Below are 27,500 nucleotides of genomic sequence, written 5' to 3' on the forward strand. Positions count from 1 at the left end.
GAATACAGGGGAATATAGTGAAACTGGTTAACCCCGTTCTAAAATGCTGAAGGCTCTAAATACCATTGGGTTGTCATGGTTGAAATGTCTCTTCGTGTCGTGTGCCTTTGGGACTGGTAAGCAGGAGTGGTGGTCCCCAGTCCCTGAAAATACTAATGGCAAGATGCTGGAATTGGGAAAAGTCCTACAGCCATATTCCTCTGGGCATCTTGTGGGAGGTGCTGTGGGAGTATGCGACCTGCTAATGGAAGCCTTTTTGCGCTCCAAGCTCGTTAAGCTCGTTAAAGGTAGGGATTGGACTCTGACAAGAATGCACCCTGTCCCCTTTCTGTTGGTGAAACAGGACAGGATTCAAGGGGAAGCCAAGGTCTTGAAAGTGTCCAGTTTGGTGGCATCTCTGTTGATTGTGGATGATATCATCCCTCTCATGTCATAGGACTGTGATCTCCGATGTGCATTGGAGCAGTTTGGGATAAAGGTGATCACCTCCAAGCCTGAGGCCATGGTTCTCTGCCAGGGAAAAAAAGTGGCCTGTCCCATTCAGGTAAGGGGTGAGCAGCTGCCCGAAGGAGGAGGTCAGGTATCTTGAGGGTGAAATGAATTCTGAAATTGACCACTAGGTGGATGCAGTGGGCGCAGTAATGAAGACAATTTTCATGCGCTTTGACATAAGTACAGCTCTCAATTTACTGGTTGATCCTTGTTCAGATCCTCACCTATGGTCATAAGCTTTGGGCAGTGACTGAACGAATGAGATCATGGATGTAAGAAGCCACAATGAGGTTTCTCTGTTGCTCCTTGATATTCAGAGAAGCCAGTTGTGGCGGTTTGGGGACCTGGTAAACCTCCCTAAGAAGGTATATCAGGCCTGATCGTGTGTAAGGGAGACTTACTGTAAGACAGTCTGGAGGGCCTACACCTTCTAGGTGGTCTGGATAAAGATCGCAAAATTCTGGTGAGTGAGTTCAAAAGGCCGAGAATCACATAAAAACACTGTACACTCTGATCTGTCTTACCTGCCAGACTAGAGGTTCCAGCTCCTTGGCGGTGGAAGTCAGACAGACACTGAGGGTAACGGTGTGGGAGATGCAGGTGATGACACTGGCGATGATGGCTCCTCTCATGGAGAAGGGCAGCATGGTGTACACCACAAACACTATGAACAGGAAGAAGGACACCTGGAAACAGGAAACACGAAGAAGTGATAAAACACTTAAATGTTACAAAACCAACATGTTTCAGCTGTAATAGCCTTGGTCAGGTTTTCAACATTGCATGCATAGTCTACAAATCTGGGGTCCAAAACAAAATTCTGTGATGATGTTACCATAGGTTTTTGCCATACACCACAGCCTTTGGTAATGTACTGCAGATGTTGCCACAGAGTACCATGAGTACCGTTACAATCTACCATACAAGTACTGCAGTAATACTGAAATTCCTACAGTGGTGCCAAAACATTGACCACATCCCCACATGGCCTAGGAAACAAACCTCCGAGCACCACAAGAATACCAAAGCACAAGAATCACAGGAACACAATATGCTTATCCCAAGAATTCCTTTGGGGGAATAATGTTCACTTGCAGGACCATGTGGTAGTACCTCACCATACAGTAGGCCCTGCTTGTTTTCAGTAGTCAGGCAGCATCATAGATATGGTCAGCATTCTCTCTCTTCCTGGTTTCCATCAAGGAGCCTATAAAGAAGGAAGAGACATCACTCACGTCACAGCATTCGAATTTTGCATTGGGGGCAGACTTTGGGGTCAGTTCTATTGAAGTGAATGGGGCGGGCAGGGTAAGTCCCACTATAAACCAACTGTGTTGTTTCACCTTTGATTGAAAAATGCTTCCAGATTAAAGAAAACACATTGTGACAGTGTTGACTGAATGTTTGTTTCTTCTTTGATTTTTCCCTTCATCTAAATGTGCATGTTAGTTTTCCTTATTGTTGGTCTCCAGACAGATCATGGCTCTGTCCAGCAGCTGCATTATAGCTCAACTCAAGCCCCTGTTTGGACCAAGATAGCTAATTAGCTAAATACATCATCATCATCATCATCATCAGGAAACATGACCAAACGGGGCAGGTCTGACCTATTATGTTTTTTTCTTTAATCTGGTGGAAGCAATTTTCAATCAAAAGTGAAACAACACTATGATGGTTTATAGTGGGACTTACCGTGCACGCCCAATTCACTTCAATAGAACTGACCCCAAAGTCTGGCCCCCAATGCAAAAGTCTAACGCTGTGATGTACTGTAAGTGATGTCTTCTTTATAGGTTCCTTGGTTTCCATCAAAGGCCCTGAGTCTGCTTTGACTGTGGTTGTGAGTGTGCATGTGTGTGTTGGATGACGTGTTGTGTATATTGATAGCCTACTGTGTGCCTTAACCTCCTGCTCCGTCCCGGTCCACTTCCCCTCGCTGTCAGCCCACCCCTTCCTGTTATGGTGGCTGTGGTTGTGACCCGTGACGACTGGGTCAGAGGTTCAACTGGGACACCAGATGAACTCTGACCTTCCTGCCTGTCTGTTTACTTCCTGTGTCTGTCAGGTTCAAAGAGACAGTCAGTGATCTGGAATCCACTGATAGTGATAGCTTGGAACAATTCTATTTAAACAAGGTTAAAGTTACTGACAACACATCTCTGTGAACATTATTTAGGTTACTCAGCGATCCGTTGAGGTGATATAATTATTATTTCTACCAGTATGAAGTAGTGTATCAAATTACTATTTCAATTTCAGGAATAATATTACACTTACCAAAGTGTTTAGTATCCACGCCTCTAAATATTACATTGATAAAATGACAATCTGGTAATCCATCGGTTAAAATAAATAAAGATAAATAAATAGATAAATAAATAAATAAATAAATAAATAAATAAATAAATAAATAAACAAACAAACAAACAAACAAACAAATACATACATACATACATACATACATACATACATACATACACACATAAATAAATAAATAAATAAATATGTTTTTCAGAAATCTTGGAGCAAGCTCGTTTCAAAACCTGAATAACCGGAACCGGAAGTCAACTTGCCCGGCCGCGCCCATGTATGCTGATTTTACAGAGCACTCGCGATATTATTAGAAGCGCTATTATCCAGATTTTCTTCTACCACACAGACAGATTTTTATGCAAATCAGAAAATCTGTCTTGAGAGATGAATGAATTTATGGTTATTGATGGTTGAATTATCCAAAAACTTTTAGAATTCCCGTTCTATGATTGGTTTTCTATTATAATTAGCCATCATTCTCTCACAATGAGCAAGTTTAGATGAGAAGAGAAGTTTACTTTCTCTTGGCAGAAGTAGCACTTTTTATGAATTCTTACGGGACAAAAGTATGACAAGCACATTGGACTGCTGTTTGATTTCAGGGAACTGACTTATCCTGATTTATAAGCAAAGTAATAAGCAAAATGATATTACTTTTTAAATAAATAGTAGGAATTAAATTAGTTTTCTTGAGTGATGAGGCTGACACAACTTTAAAATAAAATGTATATACCTCACTGAAAAATAAACTGACAACTGGAAATATAGGATCCTTCCTAACCCACACACATACACGAAACCCTGACCTCCCACCCCCACAAATATCGCGGAGAGAGAGAGCAATTAGTGCGTGTGAGGTCTGGCGTGTTTGGGTAGCTGCGGGAATTGAAAATGGCAGTCCAATTTCGTCACCTGGCCCGCTCTACCAGCCACACACACTCCATCTCCATGGACTGAATCCTAATACAAACACCGCAAGATGGAATTCACAGCCGCCATCGCACTTCTGCTTCTTCAATTACGTTTTCGTCGCTATCTCACCCTCTCTCTTTGTCATACACACACATACACACACACACACACACACACACAAACACACACACACACACACACAAACACACACACACTCCGGTTTAACATGCTGCGTTTCAGACGTGCAAACACAAAATGCATTTTTCTTTCTTTACTTTTTTTTGCTGTTTCGTCTTCATTCCGTGTCATGTGACTCACTGTCCTGTTTGCTGTCTTTTACCACTGCACAAATGAAGCCATTGGAATTGAATTGGATTGAAACTGAAAAAGCAGCACACACTCACTAACTTCCATAGCTAAACGCACACACGCTCGTAGACACCGGCTCACTGCACATGTCACTGTAATGGTCCGATAAACATCAAATTGAATCAAAAATTTATATTTAAATATCTCAATGTTTTCCCCCCCCCTTGCCTGGTCTTTATTGGACACGCACTCATACACCTGGACAGGCAGGTCAGTGCGATTGCGGTGTGGCAGACCTGATCAATCTGCCTCCATGGTGCTAAGAGAGAGAGGCTTCTACGTTTTCACGTCACATAACGATTTCTCAAAACGCCACTGAGTGACTGAAACACTAACCGACTAACATGTACAAGTCACAATTCAAATTAAAATTTCAATGGTGAAATTTCCTACTCATTTGCTGAGAAAATTGCATTTTTCCACATAGCCAGCAGCACTTGGCAAGTTCTGTTGATCGCTTGTTTTTGTGAATGGCCGAATCACGCTGCAAGGAATTATTGGAAGGCATTAGCCTATCTGCCTTTCATAAAGAATGGTCCAGTGTATGCTAGGCTAAAGGAGCTACCTGTAAGTCAGGAAGCATTGAAGCACCTTTCCTTAGCACTTAAACAATTCAAACAGCTCTTATCATGGCTGCCATTTACGTACTTCCGGGTCATTTCACTCAGAATCCTTCCTAAGCAAAAAATACTATTTGAAGCAGCCCTGGGAAGAGCCGAAGCCTCCAGAGAAATGAAGTTCTAATGCAAGTTCAGTCAGGAAGACTAATCTGCACTTTAGTTTACACTTCCTCAGTTCACTTCTTATTTCTCCACCCCTTCAAATCTGCTCACATGCTCAAAATAGCCTGTAAACCTCCGGGCTTCAATTGAATAATCAGCTGTTTGCCGCCTGGTCTCTATTATCCAATAGCACAGCGTCACATCACCTCTCACCCCACACACCTCAATAGAGAGCCGCAGTAACGAGTCCGGAAATCATCGATGCTAACAGTCCTGGTTCTTCACAGTCTTCGCCAATGGGAGTTTTGAATGGGTTTTTGGCGCGATGCTTCTAATAATCTCCCTGGGCAACGCTGGCTTAATCAAATGCGAACCAGTGTTTAGTAATATCATCTTCACACACGAGGACCACTTTTACGAGTTTTGAAGCTTTTACGTGCCGTTAAAAGGGTGGCTAGCTAGCAAACGGCTAAATGAGACTACACTTTTGAGTCGATGGGGATATATACGTCAATAACGTCACCACTTCAAGGACGAACACGGAAATTATCTTTCCCTCACCTGGTTCAGCCCTGTTCAGCCCGGGGTAATCAGTGCACAGCAGCGCACACATCAACAACAGTCCAGGTTGAGTGCTGACGTGACGTGGAAGCCTATGCGACAGTGTGTAGTTCTGGATTAGCTTAGCATGAGCTTTTTACCTCTAGGGCTCGCAGTTACGCTTCAAAACTCATGAAAGTGGTCCTCATGTGTGAAGATTATCCCGCTGAACCTTGGTTCGCGTTTGATTAAACTTGCGTTGCCCACAGACATTATTTGAAGCATCGCGCCAAAAACCCATTCAAAAATCCCATAGACAGAAACAGTGAAGAACCAGGAAGTTTGGGACTTCCGCATTCAGCCTACAAAAATACGTCATCCCTGCGGCTCTCTATTGTAAGCCTATCACATTGCTTTTCACCCTTCATCGTAAGCCTATCACATGTCTGTTGTCCTATTAAATGTTTGTTTCTATCCATTCAGCCTCTCAACCTGCTGTCAGTCTCGCACCCTCCACCTCCCCTTCTCCACCCAGTTGTCGCAGATCCATCAGATTCTTCAGTCCGAAGAGTCTCATCAGTTTCAGAAGGAGAGGCATCACCATCACCACCACCAGTATCTAGACTCTACAGGGGGATCTATCTGGCTGCTGCTCATGGCTGTTGCAGCTCTATCTCAATATCTCCCTGTGGTGTCTAAGCGCCAAAGACTATTAACAACACCTAATTCTCATCATATTTTCTGTCATTCATCATTCATTCACTATTGTAATAAATATTATTTTATTCATTCTCTGGTATCTAGTCTCTCCTGATTGAAATGGAATCAAGCCAGACAACAGGCTGATGCAGCTAGAGGGTGGCAGAGAAGCATACTGTGAGACTGTGTGTGTGTGTGTGTGTGTGTGTGTGTGTGTGTGTGTACGTGCTCACATGCACGCGCGGCCGGATATGTGTGTATGGGGGGGGGGGTTAAAGTGAATGGCCAAGCGAAGTACCGTCCACCACTTTCCTCTCTGTCCTCACTGTAATGGAAAATTTGCAGCATTCGGAACCGATGAATACAACACAGCCTGCTCTCTCTCTCAGGCCTACAGTGTGCTATTAGCTCTCTCTCTCTCTCAGGCCTACAGTGTGCTATTAGCTCTCTCTCTCAGGCCTACAGTGTGCTATTAGCTCTCTCTCTCAGGCCTACAGTGTGCTATTAGCTCTCTCTCTCAGGCCTACAGTGTGCTATTAGCTCTCTCTCTTAGGCCTACAGTGTGCTATTAGCTCTCTCTCTCTCTCTCTCTCTCAGGCCTACAGTGTGCTATTAGCTCTCTCTCTCTCTCTCTCTCTCAGGCCTACAGTGTGCTATTAGCTCTCTCTCTCTCTCTCTCTCAGGCCTACAGTGTGCTATTAGCTCTCTCTCTCTCTCTCTCTCTCTCTCAGGCCTACAGTGTGCTATTAGCTCTCTCTCTCTCTCTCTCAGGCCTACAGTGTGCTATTAGCTCTCTCTCTCAGGCCTACAGTGTGCAATTAGCTCTCTCTCTCTCTCTCAGGCCTACAGTGTGCTATTAGCTCTCTCTCTCTCAGGCCTACAGTGTGCTATTAGCTCTCTCTCTCAGGCCTACAGTGTGCTATTAGCTCTCTCTCTCAGGCCTACAGTGTGCTATTAGCTCTCTCTCTCAGGCCTACAGTGTGCTAGTAGATCTCTCTCTCTCAGGCCTACAGTGTGCTATTAGCTCTCTCTCTCTCAGGCCTACAGTGTGCTAGTAGATCTCTCTCTCTCAGGCCTACAGTGTGCTATTAGCTCTCTCTCTCTCTCAGGCCTACAGTGTGCTATTAGCTCTCTCTCTCTCAGGCCTACAGTGTGCTATTAGCTCTCTCTCTCTCAGGCCTACAGTGTGCTATTAGCTCTCTCTCTCTCAGGCCTACAGTGTGCTAGTAGCTCTCTCTCTCTCAGGCCTAGTGTGCTATTAGCTCTCTCTCTCTCTCTCTCAGGCCTACAGTGTGCTATTAGCTCTCTCTCTCTCTCTCAGGCCTACAGTGTGCTATTAGCTCTCTCTCTCTCAGGCCTACAGTGTGCTATTAGCTCTCTCTCTCAGGCCTACAGTGTGCTATTAGCTCTCTCTCTCTCAGGCCTACAGTGTGCTAGTAGATCTCTCTCTCTCAGGCCTACAGTGTGCTATTAGCTCTCTCTCTCTCTCAGGCCTACAGTGTGCTATTAGCTCTCTCTCTCTCAGGCCTACAGTGTGCTATTAGCTCTCTCTCTCTCAGGCCTACAGTGTGCTATTAGCTCTCTCTCTCTCAGGCCTACAGTGTGCTAGTAGCTCTCTCTCTCTCAGGCCTAGTGTGCTATTAGCTCTCTCTCTCTCTCTCTCAGGCCTACAGTGTGCTATTAGCTCTCTCTCTCTCTCTCAGGCCTACAGTGTGCTATTAGCTCTCTCTCTCTCAGGCCTACAGTGTGCTATTAGCTCTCAATCTCTCTCTCTCTCTCTCTCTCTCAGGCCTACAGTGTGCTATTAGCTCTCTCTCTCAGGCCTACAGTGTACTATTAGCTCTCTCTCTCTCTCTCTCTCTCTCAGGCCTACAGTGTGCTATTAGCTCTCTCTCTCATGCCTACAGTGTGTTAGTAGCTCTCTCTCTCTCTCTCTCTCTCTCTCTCAGGCCTACAGTGTGCTAGTAGCTCTCTCTCTCTCAGGCCTATAGTGTGCTATTAGCTCTCTCTCTCTCTCTCTCAGGCCTACAGTGTGCTATTAGCTCTCTCTCTCTCTCTCTCTCTCTCTCTCTCTCTCTCAGGCCTACAGTGTGCTATTAGCTCTCTCTCTCTCAGGCCTACAGTGTGCTATTAGCTGTCTCTCTCTCTCTCAGGCCTACAGTGTGCTATTAGCTCAACGAGCTCCATCAGATAAGCCTCTCTCTCAGTAATCACAATCAATCCAACCCACTGAGAGGGGTGCAATTCCACATGTTCTGTCCCCCTGATTTCTGCTCTCCCTCCATTTATATCTTTCTTTCTGTCTTTCTTTCACTTTTCATTTCTCTACAGAGCTGGAATAAGTGGACAGAAAGAGAATGGTATCAAATGCAGGAAGGATAGAGATAGACAGACAGACAGACAGACAGACAGAGAGGCAGACAGACAGGCAGACAGACAGACAGAGAGGCAGACAGACAGGCAGACAGACAGATAGTCTAGTGAGCTTAACATCATATATAACTTGATAAAAATGAATAAATGTATACTTAACATATCAAAAACAGTTTGCATAATACTGTATTTGGTTCTACAGATAGAGGGTCAAACTATAGCTACAACAAGTCAAAATTGGATTATGGCTCAGTGGTGTGGTCATCTGCTTCTAAAGGTCTACTCAGAAAGTTACAAGTAGCACAAAACGTGGCAGCTAGACTAGTTCTGGGCTGCTCCCCTAGGTCTATAGCGTAGCCGATATGCATGCACGTCTCACATGGCATGGTGTTGAGGAGAGACTAGTGGCCAACTTACTTATAATGTATACTTTCATAGAGGTATTCAAACTCAGACTCCTACATTTCTTTTCAACAACATAATTTAGAGTTCAAGTATTCGGACACACTCCACCAGAGGGGCGAGTGGTGGACTTTACCCCGACCAAAATCCAACTACATGAAGAAAGTCGCGTGTTGGAATTGTCTACCAAGCAATATTCGTTCCATCAAAGGGAAGGCAGGTTTTAAAAGCATAGTCAGATCCCACCTACACTCACACACAAAGATGTGTGTCGCATCACCTTTTCCTTTCTCTATTTTGTTTTCTAGAGTATAGAGAGATGCAGTGATCCTTTTAATATTTAGCTCCATTGGCCAGCTGGCTAGCTGACTATGCTTTTGTCTGTCTTGGTTTAGATTTGCTTTTTATTCATTTTGTTCTTTTTGTTCTTTTCCCTTTTGTATTGGACTGTATTGAAAGTGGTGTACCGTCCACCACTTTCCTCTCTGTCCTCACTGTAATGGAAAATTTGCAGCATTCGGAACCGATGAATACAACACAGCCTGCTCTCTCTCTCAGGCCTACAGTGTGCTATTAGCTCTCTCTCTCTCTCAGGCCTACAGTGTGCTATTAGCTCTCTCTCTCTCTCTCTCAGGCCTACAGTGTGCTATTAGCTCTCTCTCTCAGGCCTACAGTGTGCTATTAGCTCTCTCTCTCAGGCCTACAGTGTGCTATTAGCTCTCTCTCTCAGGCCTACAGTGTGCTATTAGCTCTCTCTCTTAGGCCTACAGTGTGCTATTAGCTCTCTCTCTCTCTCTCTCTCAGGCCTACAGTGTGCTATTAGCTCTCTCTCTCTCTCTCTCTCTCAGGCCTACAGTGTGCTATTAGCTCTCTCTCTCTCTCTCTCTCTCAGGCCTACAGTGTGCTATTAGCTCTCTCTCTCTCTCTCTCTCTCAGGCCTACAGTGTGCTATTAGCTCTCTCTCTCTCTCTCTCTCAGGCCTACAGTGTGCTATTAGCTCTCTCTCTCAGGCCTACAGTGTGCTATTAGCTCTCTCTCTCTCTCTCAGGCCTACAGTGTGCTATTAGCTCTCTCTCTCTCAGGCCTACAGTGTGCTATTAGCTCTCTCTCTCAGGCCTACAGTGTGCTATTAGCTCTCTCTCTCAGGCCTACAGTGTGCTATTAGCTCTCTCTCTCAGGCCTACAGTGTGCTATTAGCTCTCTCTCTCTCAGGCCTACAGTGTGCTAGTAGATCTCTCTCTCTCAGGCCTACAGTGTGCTATTAGCTCTCTCTCTCTCTCTCAGGCCTACAGTGTGCTATTAGCTCTCTCTCTCTCAGGCCTACAGTGTGCTATTAGCTCTCTCTCTCTCAGGCCTACAGTGTGCTATTAGCTCTCTCTCTCTCAGGCCTACAGTGTGCTAGTAGCTCTCTCTCTCAGGCCTACAGTGTGCTATTAGCTCTCTCTCTCTCAGGCCTACAGTGTGCTATTAGCTCTCTCTCTCTCTCTCAGGCCTACAGTGTGCTATTAGCTCTCTCTCTCTCTCTCAGGCCTACAGTGTGCTAGTAGCTCTCTCTCTCTCTCTCTCTCAGGCCTACAGTGTGCTAGTAGCTCTCTCTCTCTCAGGCCTACAGTGTGCTATTAGCTCTCTCTCTCTCTCTCTCTCTCTCTCTCTCAGGCCTACAGTGTGCTAGTAGCTCTCTCTCTCTCAGGCCTACAGTGTACTATTAGCGCTCTCTCTCTCTCTCTCTCTCTCTCTCTTTCTCTCAGGCCTACAGTGTGCTAGTAGCTCTCTCTCTCTCAGGCCTACAGTGTGCTATTAGCTCTCTCTCTCTCTCTCTCTCTCTCAGGCCTACAGTGTGCTAGTAGCTCTCTCTCTCTCTCTCTCTCTCTCTCAGGCCTACAGTGTGCTAGTAGCTCTCTCTCTCTCTTAGGCCTACAGTGTGCTAGTAGCTCTCTCTCTCTCTTAGGCCTACAGTGTGCTATTAGCTGTCTCTCTCTCTCTCAGGCCTACAGTGTTGCTATTAGCTCAACGAGCTCCATCAGATAAGCCTCTCTCTCAGTAATCACAATCAAACCAACCCACTGAGAGGGGTGCAATTCCACATGTTCTGTCCCCCTGATTTCTGCTCTCTCCCTCCATTTATATCTTTCTTTCTGTCTTTCTTTCACTTTTCATTTCTCTACAGAGCTGGAATAAGCGGACAGAAAGAGAATGGTATCAAATGCATGAAGGATAGAGATAGACAGACAGACAGACAGACAGACAGACAGACAGAGAGGCAGACAGACAGAGAGGCAGACAGACAGACAGAGAGGCAGACAGACAGACAGATAGTCTAGTGAGCTTAACATCATATATAACTGGATAAAAATGAAGAAACGTATACTTAACATATCAAAAACAGTTTGCATAATACTGTATTTGGTTCTACAGATAGAGGGTCAAACTATAGCTACAACAAGTCAAAATTGGATTATGGCTCAGTGGTGTGGTCATCTGCTTCTAAAGGTCTACTCAGAAAGTTACAAGTAGCACAAACGTGGCAGCTAGACTAGTTCTGGGCTGCTCCCCTAGGTCTATAGCGTAGCCGATATGCATGCACGTCTCACATGGCATGGTGTTGAGGAGAGACTAGTGGCCAACTTACTTATATACTTTCATAGAGGTATTCAAACTCAGACTCCTACATTTCTTTTCGACAACATAATTTAAGTATTCGGACACACTCCACCAGAGGGGCGAGTGGTGGACTTTTCCCCCGACCAAAATCCAACTACATGAAGAAAGTCGCATGTTGGAATTGTCTACCAAGCAATATTCGTTCCATCAAAGGGAAGGCAGGTTTTAAAAGCATAGTCAGATCCCACCTACACTCACACACAATATCACACACAAAGATGTGTGTCGCATCACCTTTTCCTTTCTCTATTTTGTTTTCTAGAGTATAGAGAGATGCAGTGATCCTTTTAATATTTAGCTCCATTGGCCAGCTGGCTAGCTGACTATGCTTTTGTCTGTCTTGGTTTAGATTTGCTTTTTATTCATTTAGTTCTTTTTGTTCTTTTCTCTTTTGTGTTGGACTTCTTGCTTGTTGTGTCACATGTGTATTGTTGTGTTGGAGTCCCCAGGAAGACTAGCTGTCGTCCAGGCGTCAGCTAATGGGGATCCGTTTAATCAACAAATAAACAGGGGAGTGAAATGAATGGAGTGATTAATAATGCAGAATGATTAGACTCTCACAGGTGCATGGCTGCTGATAAAAATATCTCAACCACAGAGGGAGCGCGGGGGGGGGGGGGGGATTTGAGGGGGGGGGGGTGTCTTAACAGGAGAGGGGGAGGCTGATGAGAGAGAGAGAGAGAGAGAGAGAGTGCCGGGGAAATGGGATTTGATGGATGGGGGGAGACAGGGCAGTAGCAGGAGAAAATAGGATTCCAGAGACAGAGAAGTGAACGAGCGTGGGATAGAAAACGAATGTGTCTGCGTGTCCGCCGAGCCGCTTCCCTCCAGCCCCAACACAGTCACCACAATCAAACGTTACAGAGCCTCCAACACAGTCACCACAATCAAACGTTACAGAGCCTACCTGCAATCCACGGATATGTAGCCTACAACTTTGAAACTAAACGGTGGTTCGTTTGAAATAATCGTCACCTTTCCAAACGTTAAACGCAAAACCACTTTAATGAGAAGGGAGGAGGAGGCGCTGCGTGGGTCCTTAGTAAAATCACTGAAACGGGTGCTCTTTGGTGAGGGTGGAGAGAAGCATGAGAAAAAAGTGCAAGGTGGATCCTTGCAAAAGTGAAAAAATAAGAGTAGAATACAGGAAAAACTTGAAGAAAATCACAACTTTAATGACTTTGGCTATGTTTAGGCAAGTAAAACAACTTGGTTAGGGTTAGGAATATGGTTTGGGTTATAAAGTTTAATTGTGATTTATGGTTTAAATGTAGGCTTTGAGCACACCGGGACGCTAACACGGCTCGGCAGTGTGAAAAGTGTATACGCCCTCCATCCACCATGACCACGCCCCTCCATCCAATCATGACCACACACTGACTGGCCACCGCGCTATTTAAATAGCAATAGCTATTCTATGTATCCGTGGATTGCAGAAACATACAATGCAGACATTTTATTCTGCTGACCACACTGGGCTTACACGTGGAACACACACACACACACACACACACACGCACACACGCACACACGCACGCACGCACACACACACACACACACACACACACACACACACACACACACACACACACACACACACACACACACACACACACACACGTACACAAACACACCTGGTCCCAGGGACAAAGTATCCCTCCAGAGAACATGAACAGGTAACCCATGGCGACCAAGCAGGCCCATATGAGGAAGGAGAAGAGGCGGAGCATCCTCTTGAAGATGGACTCCACACAGACGAGGATGAAGATGGACAGGAAAAGGAAGAGGGTGGTGGGCACCGTGATCAGGAATGCCAGGTGGTCCTCAATGTCCTGAGAGAGAGAGGAGGGGGGAGAGAGAGGGAGAGAGAGAAAAAGAGGATCAATGGTTTACATTGTTGCAGGTTTGGGGGAGTCACACACACACACACACACACACGCATGCACGCACGCATGCACACGCACACACACACACACACACACACACACACACACACACACACTCATGGGAACAGACTCACTAACTTGCCCATACAGTGTGTATACTGTAGATGTGTGTATATTACACCAGTGTTGTACAGTAGTCAAGTGCTATATCCGAGTCTGAGTCACCAAAGAACAGTGCGAGTCGAGTTCAAGACGAGTCCCCATTACCCGAGTCAGAGTGAGAGTCCCGAGTTAGTGAACATGAGCGTGGATCCACATGTAGGAGGAACACACATGCCTTCCTGCTTGAAATTGAATAATGTCACAGTATTGAAATAGCTATGAATATCTTATAGCAGATTATTATGGCCTATTACCAAAAAAAAATAACAAAAACAAAAAAACAGTCTTTATCAAAAGCCCAAGTCCTCGTCTACAACTTCCAAGTCTGAATGCAAGAACGCTCGAGTCCAAGACCAAGTCCAGGTCATCAGTGCTCAAGTCAAAGTCGAGTCCAGCACTCCACTTGACATTCGTCAAATGACGCATTGAATCAGGGGGACTTAAACTTTCTTTTCTAGCCTTTTCCTCCCCTTTCTTTCTCAAATGTACATTGAGTTTGGACGTCCCTGGTTTGCAGACACATAAAGTGCCAATGTTTTCTTCTGGGGACCCGGTTGCACTTTGGAAGATTTTCATCATCTTTGTATCCTAGCGAGGATTTGGACATCATAAGGTTAGAACTAGAAGTAGATGCACACACACAGTCACACGCGCGCGCACGCACACGCACACACACACATACACACACACATACACACACACATACACACACACACACACACACACGCAGACACACACACACGCACACGAACCAGACGGTACACAGAACGGCAGGCAGACAGTCTGAGCCCAGAGAATGTGCTACAGTGTCACTTTGCTCTCACACTGTCAATGTCAGCATTTAGAAGCTGTCAACACACACTCTCTCTCTCTGCCTCCCACCGGACCTCTCTCGCCCACTTTCTCATTCTCACAGCAGAGAGCCTCTCTCTTGCCCTCAGTTCGTCACATTTACAATTCAAGAGTATCCTGCAAATACAGTGTGTGTGTGTGTGTGTGTGTGTGTGTGTGTGTGTGTGTGTGTGTGTGTGTGTGTGTGTGTGTGTATATATATATAGATAGATAGATATGGAGATACTGTGTATGTATAAATATCCTAGCAAGTTATTTAGTATTGAGTCAAAAAGTTTTACATTTATTTAAAAAAGTGAAAGAATTCTGAACCAAATCTCATACATTTTGCAGGGCGGTGCAGTACTTATGCATAACCAATGCTTATTATATCTTTTGGGTAGAACAGTGTGGATGTCTGACTAAGACTGTCTCTAAATTATTACTGCTAAGAGTGGAAGTCAGCAGCACCTTTCCATCCAACCTTTCCATGACCCCTGCCTGTGTGTGTGTGTGTGTGTGTGTGCGTGCGTGTGTGTGTGTGTGTGTATGTGTGTAAGCTCCACCCACCACTGCTTCTCCTTTACATGCTGTGTATTTGGACTCTTTTCACTTCTTCTTACGGAAGCATCAATATGAAAATTTTGGCCGATAACTGATATTAACATTGCTGTTACAGCCGATAACCGATATTTATTTACCCTACTAGGAATCCTAGGGTGGAGACTCAAGATGCTGCACCATGGCTGCAGTTATGGAAATCGCCCGCTCCGCGTACACACACACACACACACACACACACACACACACACACACACACACACACACACAGTCAGTGTCTCCATCCATCCATCCCTCTTCAGAGTGCATGAATTGTGGAACTGAAGCGAAATCAGCAGAAAGCGCTCGGAGAGGACGAGGCATTTCCATCCCACACCCGCAGCTTCCAGAGAGGCTTTCTGAGAGTTGATCCTGCACAACGCCCACAGAACCCATCTCAACTTATTCCAAGGTCACAGAACCCATCTCAACTTATTCCAAGGTCACAGAACCCATCTCAACTTATTCCAAGGTCACAGAACCCATCTCAACTTATTCCAAGGTCACAGAACCCATCTCAACTTATTCCAAGGTCACAGAACCCATCTCAACTTATTCCAAGGTCACAGAACCCATCTCAACTTATTCCAAAGTCAGAGAACCCATCTCAACTTATTCCAAGGTCACAGAACCCATCTCAACTTATTCCAAAGTCAGAGAACCCATCTCAACTTATTCCAAGGTCACAGAACCCACCTCAACTTATTCCAAAGTCAGAGAACCCATCTCAACTTATTCCAAGGTCACAGAACCCATCTCAACTTATTCCAAGGTCACAGAACCCATCTCAACTTATTCCAAGGTCACAGAACCCATCTCAACTTATTCCAAGGTCACAGAACCCATCTCAACTTATTCCAAAGTCAGAGAACCCATTTCAACCTATAGACCCTTTTCACGGGGGCCATTTTGTGTAGAAAAGGCAGAATAAACACAGCAAAACACTAATGAGGGTTTCCAAATTCCAATCAAGGAAGTTTGAAACCCTCATTAGTGTTTGGCTTGCACCTGTGTTTACCCTGCCTTTTCGACACAAAATGGCCCCCATGAGAAGGGTCTATTCAAAGCAAGACGGCCCAACTTCAACTCACTTCCTGTCATTTTGTCACGTGGGTTTTGCCCATGGTTTTCCACAGGCAACGCCCACTTAGGAGACTTTCAGCAGGTCTGAGTCAATGGTTGACCACGGCCATTTAGAAGACTTGCTGCTACCATTGTTAGAATTGGCGGAGCCTGCGGTGACCCGTCTATAGTAATAGAATATCTATGGTCTATTCCAAGGTCAGAGAACCGATTTCAACTTATTCCAAGGTCATTGATTGGCTGATTGGTCCAGCTGCTGCGAGCAGCAGAGCAGCAGGAGACTGTGTGTCATTACTTGACATCTTTTTTCGACAGTGAAAGGCACTCACAGCTTTGACTCCCTCACATTATCCCTTGGATATTTTCGGCGACGTTATTTCCAATGAAAAGCTGTGACAGATCTATGAAAAGCCACGTCTACCTGGGGTGTGCTATTGATTTGACAACGCGGGATAGAGACTCGGCGGCTTTATTTACAGCCTGGTCGCCAAAATAAAACGCCGGCATTGTATATCAATGTTTCTGAACCAGATTACTACCAAATTATTGCTTCTCATGTTTCTAGGTACATGCGTATCAACGTTATAGACGGTTTTAACTTGACAACAAAAACATTCTAAATTGAACCCCCGCTCACTTCCTGTTGCAGTGTTTGCTATGGACATAAAAGGAAAAAAAACATTCCAGTGCAGGACTGACCATTCCGTGAAAACCGTCTATACAGCTGAGCAGCGAAAACAAAAGTAACGATGTCGAGTGAATATTTCTGCAGTTTGCCGAATGCTGAGAAAAAGGAAGTGCTGTGGGGTTGCGCTCCGGTGAAAACCGTCTATACAGGTCGAGTTCACTATTGAAATAGCGCTGTGGGGTGTTGGTCGGGGTGGATGGAGGGCATAAACACTTTCCTTTCAGACTGGAGAATCTAAACCATAATTCTAACCTGAACCCAGTTTGACTTGCCTATAAACATAACCAAAGTTGTTAAAGTTGTATTATTTGCGTTTAACATTGGAAAGGCGGTGAGGTTTTCAAATTAGGCTTGGAGAAACGCAAAATGCAGACGTTTTTGTTTCAAATGTACGTGGAGATTGTACATAGGCCTATCCCTGGTTTGCAGATACGTAAGAGGCCAGCATTTTATTCTGGCGACGGGGTTTTTTTTTTTTTATCCCCTGAGGATGGCTGAAGCTGTTTGGCCGAGGCAAACAGGAAGAGAGCGCAGGCAGCAGAGGCAGTCTGAGACTGAGTCACAGTCTGGCTGAGGGACCCGAGAGACCAGCTGCTGACGCCACACCAGCCACACATACAGTGGGGGCCTGGAGCGCACGCTGAATCCCAATGACATTGCATACCTGCCAACAGGCCACGTCCCTGCCAAAGCCAGGCTGGGAAAAAGAAAATCAGATGCATCAGGTCTGTCGAAGTGCACCCCCCCCCCCCCAAATCAGATGCATCAGGTCTGTCGAGGCTCCATCAGTGATGTGATCCATTGTTCTGTAGATTTATGCTGCCTTATCAAACCCCTTTTCATTCAGATATCTGGAGGTGAGAGGTCAAGAAGCCCCTTTGAAAACAGAATTTAGCCTGCGTTATTTGGCCTGACATGGTTGGTACCTTTAGGTCATCTAGTTTCATATGATAACCAGATACTTCACTCTGGCTTTAAAACTGAGCCCGGTACAGCAGGAGAAAGGGTTAAAAATAGGCAGACTCTCGTAAAAAATCGGGAGTGTTGGCAGGTCTGACAGCGTCAGCGAGAGTGCGAGCTCACGCCGCACAAACACCGCAGGGTCGCGACTCGGCCCGCGCACGTCAGAGATAAACACCCTCAGATAGACGGCTCGCACTGGGCTAAGTTTAGCAGCAGAACACCCTTTTCTTTCTCAAACATGCATCACAAACACAAACACACACACACACACACACACACACACACACACAGGGTGAAGAGTCATTTGGAAGCGCTCTCTAAACCACTTTGACATTTTTTGCTTATTTGCGGCACAACCATCTGCAACCAACTTTGCACATTTCTCACTGTAGCCCATTTAAGCCCTTTTCAAATGATTTAACGCCATTCCCCCCGTGACACGGCACAGAGGGAGGGAGCGCCCCCTGTCTGCCATCATGTAGCCTACTGCATTGTCAGGGAGCGGTCCCTGTCTGCCATCATGTAGCCTACTGCATTGTCAGGGAGCGGTCCCTGTCTGCCATCATGTAGCCTACTGCATTGTCAGGGAGCGGTCCCTGTCTGCCATCATGTAGCCTACTGCATTGTCAGGGAGCGGTCCCTGTCTGCCATCATGTAGCCTACTGCATTGTCAGGGAGCGGTCCCTGTCTGCCATCATGTAGCCTACTGCATTGTCAGGGAGCGGTCCCTGTCTGCCATCATGTAGCCTACTGCATTGTCAGGGAGCGGTCCCTGTCTGCCATCATGTAGCCTACTGCATTGTCAGGGAGCGGTCCCTGTCTGCCATCATGTAGCCTACTGCATTGTCAGGGAGCGGTCCCTGTCTGCCATCATGTAGCCTACTGCATTGTCAGGGAGCGGTCCCTGTCTGCCATCATGTAGCCTACTGCATTGTCAGGGAGCGGTCCCTGTCTGCCATCATGTAGCCTACTGCATTGTCAGGGAGCGGTCCCTGTCTGCCATCATGTAGCCTACTGCATTGTCAGGGAGCGGTCCCTGTCTGCCATCATGTAGCCTACTGCATTGTCAGGGAGCGGTCCCTGTCTGCCATCATGTAGCCTACTGCATTGTCAACCAGGACAATTATTTCCTTTTTTAACCCGGCCTGACTTATTATTATACTGGGAGGATGGCGAGACTGTAGCAGGAGAGAGAGAGAGAGAGAGAGAGAGAGAGTTATCCAACTATTCAGCGTTCAAATGAGTAGTTGAAGGCTGCTACTTTCACACACACACACACACACACACACACACACACACACACACACACACACACGCACGCAGACACACACACACACACACACACACACACACACGCATGCACGCACGCAGAGACACACACACACACACACACACACACGCACGCACGCACGCACGCAGAGACACACACACGCACACACTGGAGCCTGTTGAATATTGATCCCGGCGATGGAGCGCCTCTCTTGGTGTGTTTCTTCACTCGCTTCTAGAGGTGCAAATCATCAATAATCAACAAGGCTTCCCTGAGTGCTCTGATGATCCCAGCGTGGGGCAACGCTAACCCATTTAGCTAAACCAAAGGTCAAAGGTGGCAGAGTGGATGCTGCGACCCCTCCACTGTTTTAAAGAAGAATAAGGAAAGACAGCATTGACATCCCAAAATGTAGACAATTGATGGCGTTCGTTAAAGCATAATAGTCTAGGAGCAAGTCCTCAAAAAAGGCTTTAGTTTTCGAGATACCCCTACCCGAGGTAGAACAAATGACAACAATGATTTTTCTTATCTTTAGGGTCTCCCATTAATGAAACTGATTGTTGTCAAATTTCATTTTTTTTTCTTCTTATCCCCCATTCGGAATGACCTAATTTGACTGTTTCAGAGAAGAGGTAGTAGGCCTATGTCTAAAGAAATCTAATTTGGAATAGAACTGTATCAGATATCTCCATACAACTACTGGTCAGTTTTCAATAGCACCCTAGACAATTCAGTAATGTTATATTTTTCAGGGATTTCTGTTTTTCTGATAAATGAGAGAAAAGTGATGGCGTCCTATGTTTCTATCACCACAAAGTACAATTTCCGCCTAAACTAAAGCTATATTTACAGGACTATAATTCATGATATTTTTAGGTAAATAATTTTGTGACTAGTTGATGATGTAGGGCAGCCACCTGGTTCATACCTCAGCAAATCTGGTGAGGAAAAGAGTGAGCATTCTCAAGTTATGGGCTTTTTTGTCACCTTTCCCCTATTCGGACTGGCCTATTTTGGCTCTTTTTCAGGGATTGGGGTAGTTCTAAAGAACAGCCAAAGAAACATTTTTCCCCCCAAAATAAAATTGGACAACAATCAATTTCATGAATGGGAGACCCTAAAGATAAGAAAAATCATTGTTGTCATTTGTTCTACCTCGGGTAGGGGTATCTAAAAATCTGAGGGGCCTTTCTGCTAGACTATAATGTCTTAAGTCCTTTGACATGACACACAATGATACCACTTCTACAGACTGGATCATCTACATTACAGACACTGAATGATGATCCCTACAAAAGATATTAGATCAAACGAAACTTTATCCGGATTTATTTTATTTTATAAAAACAACAACAACAACAACACCAATTGAAACAATTCCCACACATGAGGAAGGACTTGTGGCAAGGAAAAAGTCCTCCAGACCTAGCTCACGGTGGGCGGCCATCTGCTTTGACCGGCTGGGTTGAGAGAGAGAGAGAGAGAGAGAGAGAGAGAGAGAGAGACAGAGAGAGAGAGGCTTCCCCTTAATAACTTCCCCTTAAAAGACCTCTTATCCTCATATAACGTACAGCAGCTACTGCTACCTGTGATGTGTGCTATGAATTGTCACCATAAACATTTATGATTGTCAGGGTAAACTGGGTCTGTATATAGCATTTTGCTTAATGATCAGCTGTGATACTTCTGCCAAGGCATCTGGAGAGATGGTTGTGTTCCCAGCAGTTTCTCCTCGGCTCTCCTGGGGAGGATTTCGCCACGAGACGATGGAGAAAACGGTCCAACGCAAACCGCCGGTGCTCTCTGCCGCTCATCTCACAACCGCGGAAAGAGACGCTGGTGGATTGTAACCCGGGGGAATGAAGGAATGAGTTACCATTTTGAAATTCTCACAGATTCCCTCTGGCAAAGTAACAGCTAATACACATGTGATAAGTAGAGCCCGACCGATATTATCGGCCCGCCGATATTATCGGCCGATATTGGCGATTATCGATATATCGGTATCGGCCGATATTTTTTTTTTTTATCGGCCGATTTTTTTTTTTTTTTTTATATATATATATATATATATAAGTTATAGACAGCATGGACAGCATGTTGTGTATATTTGATATTTTTTCTTAACTATTTGTTCTATTGTGTTTTTGTATTTCTAGTTATTTATAATTATTAAATTCCCAGTTAAGTTTACCGTTTCATTGCATTGAGTTTATTAATAAGCTGTAAAATATCCTGCCTACATCACATATTTCAATTCATGTCAACTCAATCATATCTTTGTCAAGTGTTTGATATTTGAGGGTTGCTGATGTGGTGCCTCCTCTGGTCGTTAAGGGCGCCTGTTCGGAGGGAGGGGAACTCGTTGGAATATCGTGATCCTCCCACGTGCTATGTCCTACCGGTGAAGCTTCCCCTGTCAGGTGAAAAGAAGCGGCTGGCTAACTGCCCATGTGGAAGCATGGAGCCAGTTTTCGGCTCTCCCCAGATCGGCAGAGGGTGGAGCAGCAACCAGGATAAATAAATAAAAAATTAGCACTAATGGGGGATTAGCACTAATGGGGGATAAACATTTGATGATAAAAAAATATATATAAATAAAATAAAAATATCGGCCGATATTATCGGTATCGGTAATTTTTTATTCCCTAAAATCGGTATCGTATCGGTTTCAAAAATCCCATATCGGTCGGGCTCTAGTGATAAGGCTGGATTTCAGCAGCAGCAAGGAGCATCTTTAAAATGCAGACAGTGAAAATGTCCGTGTTGGGGAAGGATCCTGCATAAACTGGGAAAATCATGAAGCAAAATGACCGCTGTGCTCAGAGAAGACAGACTGACACTGATGTAAATCAGGGAAATAATGGGCACTATTTTGTTCAATACAATGATTTCCAATGTGCCATTACCGGACCCGTGTAGAATTGATCTCAGTTAAACTGTCAGTCTCAAGTGTCAGAGGTTAACACGCTGCCGTGTAATTGGCTGATCTGAGCAGATGCACACATCTAAATTATGCATGCAAATGCACACACGCGTGCGCACCGCACACCTACACACACACACACACACACACACACACACACACACACCTACACACACACACGCGCGCGCGCGCACGCACGCACACATGCGCACACACATGCGCGCACACACACACACACACACACACGCACGCACACACGCACGCGCACGCACACACATGCGCGCACACACACACACACACACACACATGCACGCGCGCGTGCACGCACGCACACACATGCGCGCACACACACACACACACGCACACAAAAGATTCCCAAACCAATAAAGCTTCAAGACGAAGAACGAGAAGGATTATTTTTTCTGAAAATTTAAGATAAGCTCAAGTAGGAAATGAGAGACTTCCTGAGCCAAACACGCCCAAACAAACACACACACACACACACACACACACACACACACACACACACACACACACACACACACACACACACACACACATACACACACACACACTCAGTCATGCACATACACACATGGGCGGAGGAGTTGAGGTCTAAAAACAACGCATTAGACAAGCCCTGATCTGTGGAATAAGATAAAAGTGTGCGGCACTTGTTGGGAGCGTCAGCGTTGCCCTGGTTGGGTTTCTGCCGGCCCGCTGATAAACCCCCGACACTTACAACAACATCCTCTGCTCCCTCCCCGGCCTGCCGCGGCTCTCTATCGCCCCCTCTTTATTTATTCCTGCCATTCTTCTTTTGTCCAGTAGGCCCACAGCGTCACTACAAGGCGCACCTCTCGCTCATATGATGGAACAAATCACAAGGTGAATTGAGTGGGGAGCTCAAGTGATTTGTATCGACAGGGCGATTCATGGGAGATTATTATGGGGGATTGTGATCTCAACTGTGAGCGCACAGCTGCAAGCAAAGAACCCGGCTGCAGGACTGAATCATTGCTGAATCGACCCGACAGGCAGTTGGTCTTTTTCCACAGCAGGCATTTTGTGTCTAAAAGGCACGGAAGTAACACAGGTGCAAGCAAAACATTAATGAGGGTTTCCAACTTCCAATCTATTTAGTTCTCCAGTGCTGGGGCCAATCGTTAATGTTTTGGTTTGCACCTGTGTTACTTCCTGCCTTTTAGACACAAAATGCCTGCTGTGAAAAAGGCGAATAGCTGGGTTTCAGGGATTGATTCGGGCGGAGCTTTCCTAGGAACCACCCTGTTGAAGGAGTTCAACTGGATGCAGGGGGGTCGGGTCGCACCGTAGACAAAGGGACACACGTGGCACATCCTGACACATGTACGAGCCGAGACAACGTGGGCTGGCTTTTGTGCGGCTATTTCATTATAAACAAAAGAAAAACAGACAGCCTCCAGAAACAATCTCGCAGCTTTTTTGTTTGTTATTTTTTTTTTGAGTGTTTGTGACCCCAAACCCGCACTTGACAAAGCACCGACACCCACACACGGCGTCACGCTGAACTCCCGTCCTGCTCTCAAGTACCTCCGCAAAGCCAACGCCACCATTTCAAGTGGCCTCTTCTGTTTGTCACACCTAACCATACATCTAACCCTTATCTCTCTCCTGATCAAACCAAAACAGTGCTTTGATTCACACTCTAAACAACAGGGTTTTCATAGAGTACCCGAAAATGGTTCACCTAAGCTGTAGGGAACTCTTTATGAACGCGTGGAATGCTTCAAATCAAGGGTCTTTTTTACAAGGGCCTTTTTAACAGGGGCCTTTTTTAATAAGACAAGGGCCTTTTTTAAGAAGCACACTTTATTCTGATTGTACCTGACAAATCAGTCATCATTGCAATGCTCAATAGGTGCCGGTGTTACAGCGAAAACTGCGACCGCATTTCACAGCAACCGTTTTGATAATTATGGTTCCATTCCATTTGTGTTCCAGTGCAAGGGTCCTCATTAATGTTATTGGTTACACCTGCAGCTGCTTTACTTCCTGCTTTACCATATCAAAACGGTTGCTGTGAAAAGGGCCTATTGCTTCTTATGGGGAAAGAATCAATTATTTCACCATTTCTGACAGCAGCCATCAGATGATGTGACCACACAGTACTGTAGCCAGCAACAAGCACTCTCTGCTGTCACACATCTCGGTGGCCACACCCTCTGTTGTGCTGTCACACATCTCGGTGGTCACACCCTCTGTTGTGCTGTCACACATCTCGGTGGTCACACCCTCTGTTGTGCTGTCACACATCTCGGTGGTCACACCCTCTGTTGTGCTGTCACACATCTCGGTGGTCACAGATTTCCGTGACATCGGTGACACCATATTTGGTGACCCATCAGATTGTGTGACCTGCTGATATTCTTAGACACACCTTGTCCACCTGGCTGGACCTCATCATTTCCAAATGAAGCAGTGGTCATTATATCACACACCACATTATGTTTCTGCACTGCTCTTCACCTGTCAGGTCACCTGTCAGTGAATCAACATCTTTATTTCTCTCCCTCTGTTGACGGTTTGACTTTCTCTAGGTGGCGCTCTCTTCTGTCTGTTCAGCTATGGTGGCTATCACTGCTCAATCACATATATGACACACAAATCTATCACAACCAACCAAAAACAGTATCATGGCAGTCGGAGTAATTAATTATAACGATTATAACAATAATAACTATAAGAAGATAATGTAGCAGGGGAAATTAATACCAATTAAAACCAAGTCTCTGTGAGCGAGCAGATTTGTGTTGGGCCACAATTATGCCATTTTACGTGCGATATCGTGCTGAATCTTTCAGGAAGTGTAAAGAGCACCCCTGCAGGTGACATAACGGAGCCGCATTTTTTTAAATGAGGTCATTAGGGCCGGTTAATGGCCGAATTTGCGATGGCTGCGCAGATTAATAGCCGAGTTGACGATGCTGTGCAGTGGCTGTGCAGGCTGCACCGCTCACACAGGAACGCACATCACCGTTCTGCATGGAGGCTAGGCTGAGGCTCCATACACAAAGTTAATGGTATGTCATTGTGTACCTGAGATCATTTAGGCTATATTTAGACTAAATGAAAGTAGCATTCTGTCTCTGTTTTGCATTCAAGGCGATGTGATACAAAGTGGCCCGCCAAATAGTGGCCACGGTAATGTTAAACACTGAAACAGCTGATTACAGCCAGGTAATGTTAAACGCTGAAACAGTTGATTACAGCCAGGTAATGTTAAACACTGAAACAGTTGATTACAGCCAGGTAATGTTAAACACTGAAACAGCTGATTACAGCCAGGTAATGTTAAACACTGAAACAGCTGATTACAGCCAGGTAATGTTAAATGCTGAAACAGTTGATTACAGCCAGGTAATGTTAAACGCTGAAACAGCTGATTACAGCCAGGTAATGTTAAACACTGAAACAGCTGATTACAGCCAGGTAATGTTAAACACTGAAACAGTTGATTACAGCCAGGTAATGTTAAATGCTGAAACAGTTGATTACAGCCAGGTAATGTTAAATGCTGAAACAGTTGATTACAGCCAGGTAATGTTAAATGCTGAAACAGTTGATTACAGCCAGGTAATGTTAAACACTGAAACAGCTGATTACAGCCAGGTAATGTTAAACACTGAAACAGCTGATTACAGCCAGGTAATGTTAAACACTGAAACAGTTGATTACAGCCAGGTAATGTTAAACACTGAAACAGCTGATTACAGCCAGGTAATGTTAAACACTGAAACAGTTGATTACAGCCAGGTAATGTTAAACACTGAAACAGTTGATTACAGCCAGGTAATGTTAAATGCTGAAACAGCTGATTACAGCCAGGTAATGTTAAATGCTGAAACAGCTGATTACAGCCAGGTAATGTTAAATGCTGAAACAGTTGATTACAGCCAGGTAATGTTAAACACTGAAACAGTTGATTACAGCCAGGTAATGTTAAACGCTGAAACAGCTGATTAGAGCCAGGTAAACACTGAAACAGCTGATTACAGCCAGGAAATGTTAAATGCTGAAACAGCTGATTACAGCCAGGTAATGTTAAACACTGAAACAGCTGATTACAGCCAGGTAATGTTAAACACTGAAACAGCTGATTACAGCCAGGTAATGTTAAACACTGAAACAGCTGATTACAGCCAGGTAATGTTAAATGCTGAAACAGTTGATTACAGCCAGGTAATGTTAAATGCTGAAACAGCTGATTACAGCCAGGTAATGTTAAACACTGAAACAGCTGATTACAGCCAGGTAATGTTAAATGCTGAAACAGTTGATTACAGCCAGGTAATGTTAAATGCTGAAACAGCTGATTACAGCCAGGTAATGTTAAATGCTGAAACAGCTGATTACAGCCAGGTAATGTTAAATGCTGAAACAGCTGATTACAGCCAGGTAATGTTAAATGCTGAAACAGTTGATTACAGCCAGGTAATGTTAAATGCTGAAACAGCTGATTACAGCCAGGTAATGTTAAATGCTGAAACAGTTGATTACAGCCAGGTAATGTTAAATGCTGAAACAGCTGATTACAGCCAGGTAATGTTAAATGCTGAAACAGTTGATTACAGCCAGGTAATGTTAAACACTGAAACAGCTGATTACAGCCAGGTAATGTTAAACACTGAAACAGCTGATTACAGCCAGGTTGACAAGTGGCATTCAAGGCATATATCTGAGCCGATACATACAGTACACTGCTCGGGTGATACATACACTGCTCAGGTGATACATACACTGCTCAGGTGATACATACACTGCTCGGGTATTCTGTTCGTTGATTAAAAGAAGAGAGAAGGAAAAATAACTGAATAGGCTAAATCAATCAATAAAATGCAAAAAAAGGGTATGGGGTAGAAAATCTTGTTTACATTTTTGTTTTTGTTTAATGCTGTGAAAATGAAAGTTCGAACCCTAACTGAGGAACCCCTGAAGTACCCTCATTTTTCTGGGTGTACAAGGTTACCCACCTCTCTCCCACACACACACACACACGCACACACACAGACACACACACACACACGCACGTACGCACACACACACACGCACGCGCGCACACACACACACACACACACACACTCACCAGTCCCGAGGCGAAGAAGACGGCGAGCAGTGCGAGGCAGGCTCCCATGACGATGAGCAGCAGGAAGACTATGAGCGGGTGCTGCTGGCTCATCCTGTAGTAGGACTCGTAGAGCCAGTCCTGGGGCTTCTCTCTGCCGTCGCCCACCTCGACGCCCGGCCAGTCCTGGGGCTTCTCTCTGCCCTCGCCCGCCTCGCCCGGCCAGTCCTGAGGCTTCTCTCTGCCGTCGCCCGCCTCGCCTGGCCAGTCCTGGGGCTTCTCTCTGCCCTCACCCGGGCCCAGCCCCGGGCACCCGTCCCCCGGGCCCTCGCCGCCACTCTCCCCGCCATCGCTCTTCTCCAGCAGGTAGCGTCCACGCGTCCGCAGCGCCTCCTGCCACATGGGTGGGATGGTCACACAAGCGGGCGTCTGGGCAGTGTAGCTATACCTTTAGTGTAGCTTTACCTCCACACTGGGTAGTGTAGCTATACCTTTAGTGTA

The 27,500-nt window shown here is 45.4% G+C and overlaps 1 protein-coding gene across 2 annotated transcripts in view; it reads right to left on the reverse strand.

The window, feature by feature from the left end:
* The window catches only part of adcy2b (adenylate cyclase 2b (brain)), a gene marked incomplete at its 5' end in the record, with an annotated part of 58,322 nt that extends 30,921 nt beyond the window's left edge, over nucleotides 1-27,401 (reverse strand). For both annotated transcript variants that reach the window (XM_083646318.1, XM_083646317.1), the window contains 3 exons: nucleotides 1,017-1,178; nucleotides 13,118-13,315; nucleotides 27,021-27,401. In XM_083646318.1, the coding sequence (XP_083502444.1) occupies nucleotides 1,017-1,178; nucleotides 13,118-13,315; nucleotides 27,021-27,401 (741 nt within the window). The remainder of the gene's footprint in view (nucleotides 1-1,016; nucleotides 1,179-13,117; nucleotides 13,316-27,020) is intronic.
* Between the last annotated feature and the right edge of the window lie 99 nt (nucleotides 27,402-27,500).

The sequence above is a fragment of the Poromitra crassiceps genome (genome assembly GCF_964638095.1).
Source record: "Poromitra crassiceps genome assembly, chromosome: 11".
Lineage (NCBI taxonomy): Eukaryota > Metazoa > Chordata > Actinopteri > Beryciformes > Melamphaidae > Poromitra > Poromitra crassiceps.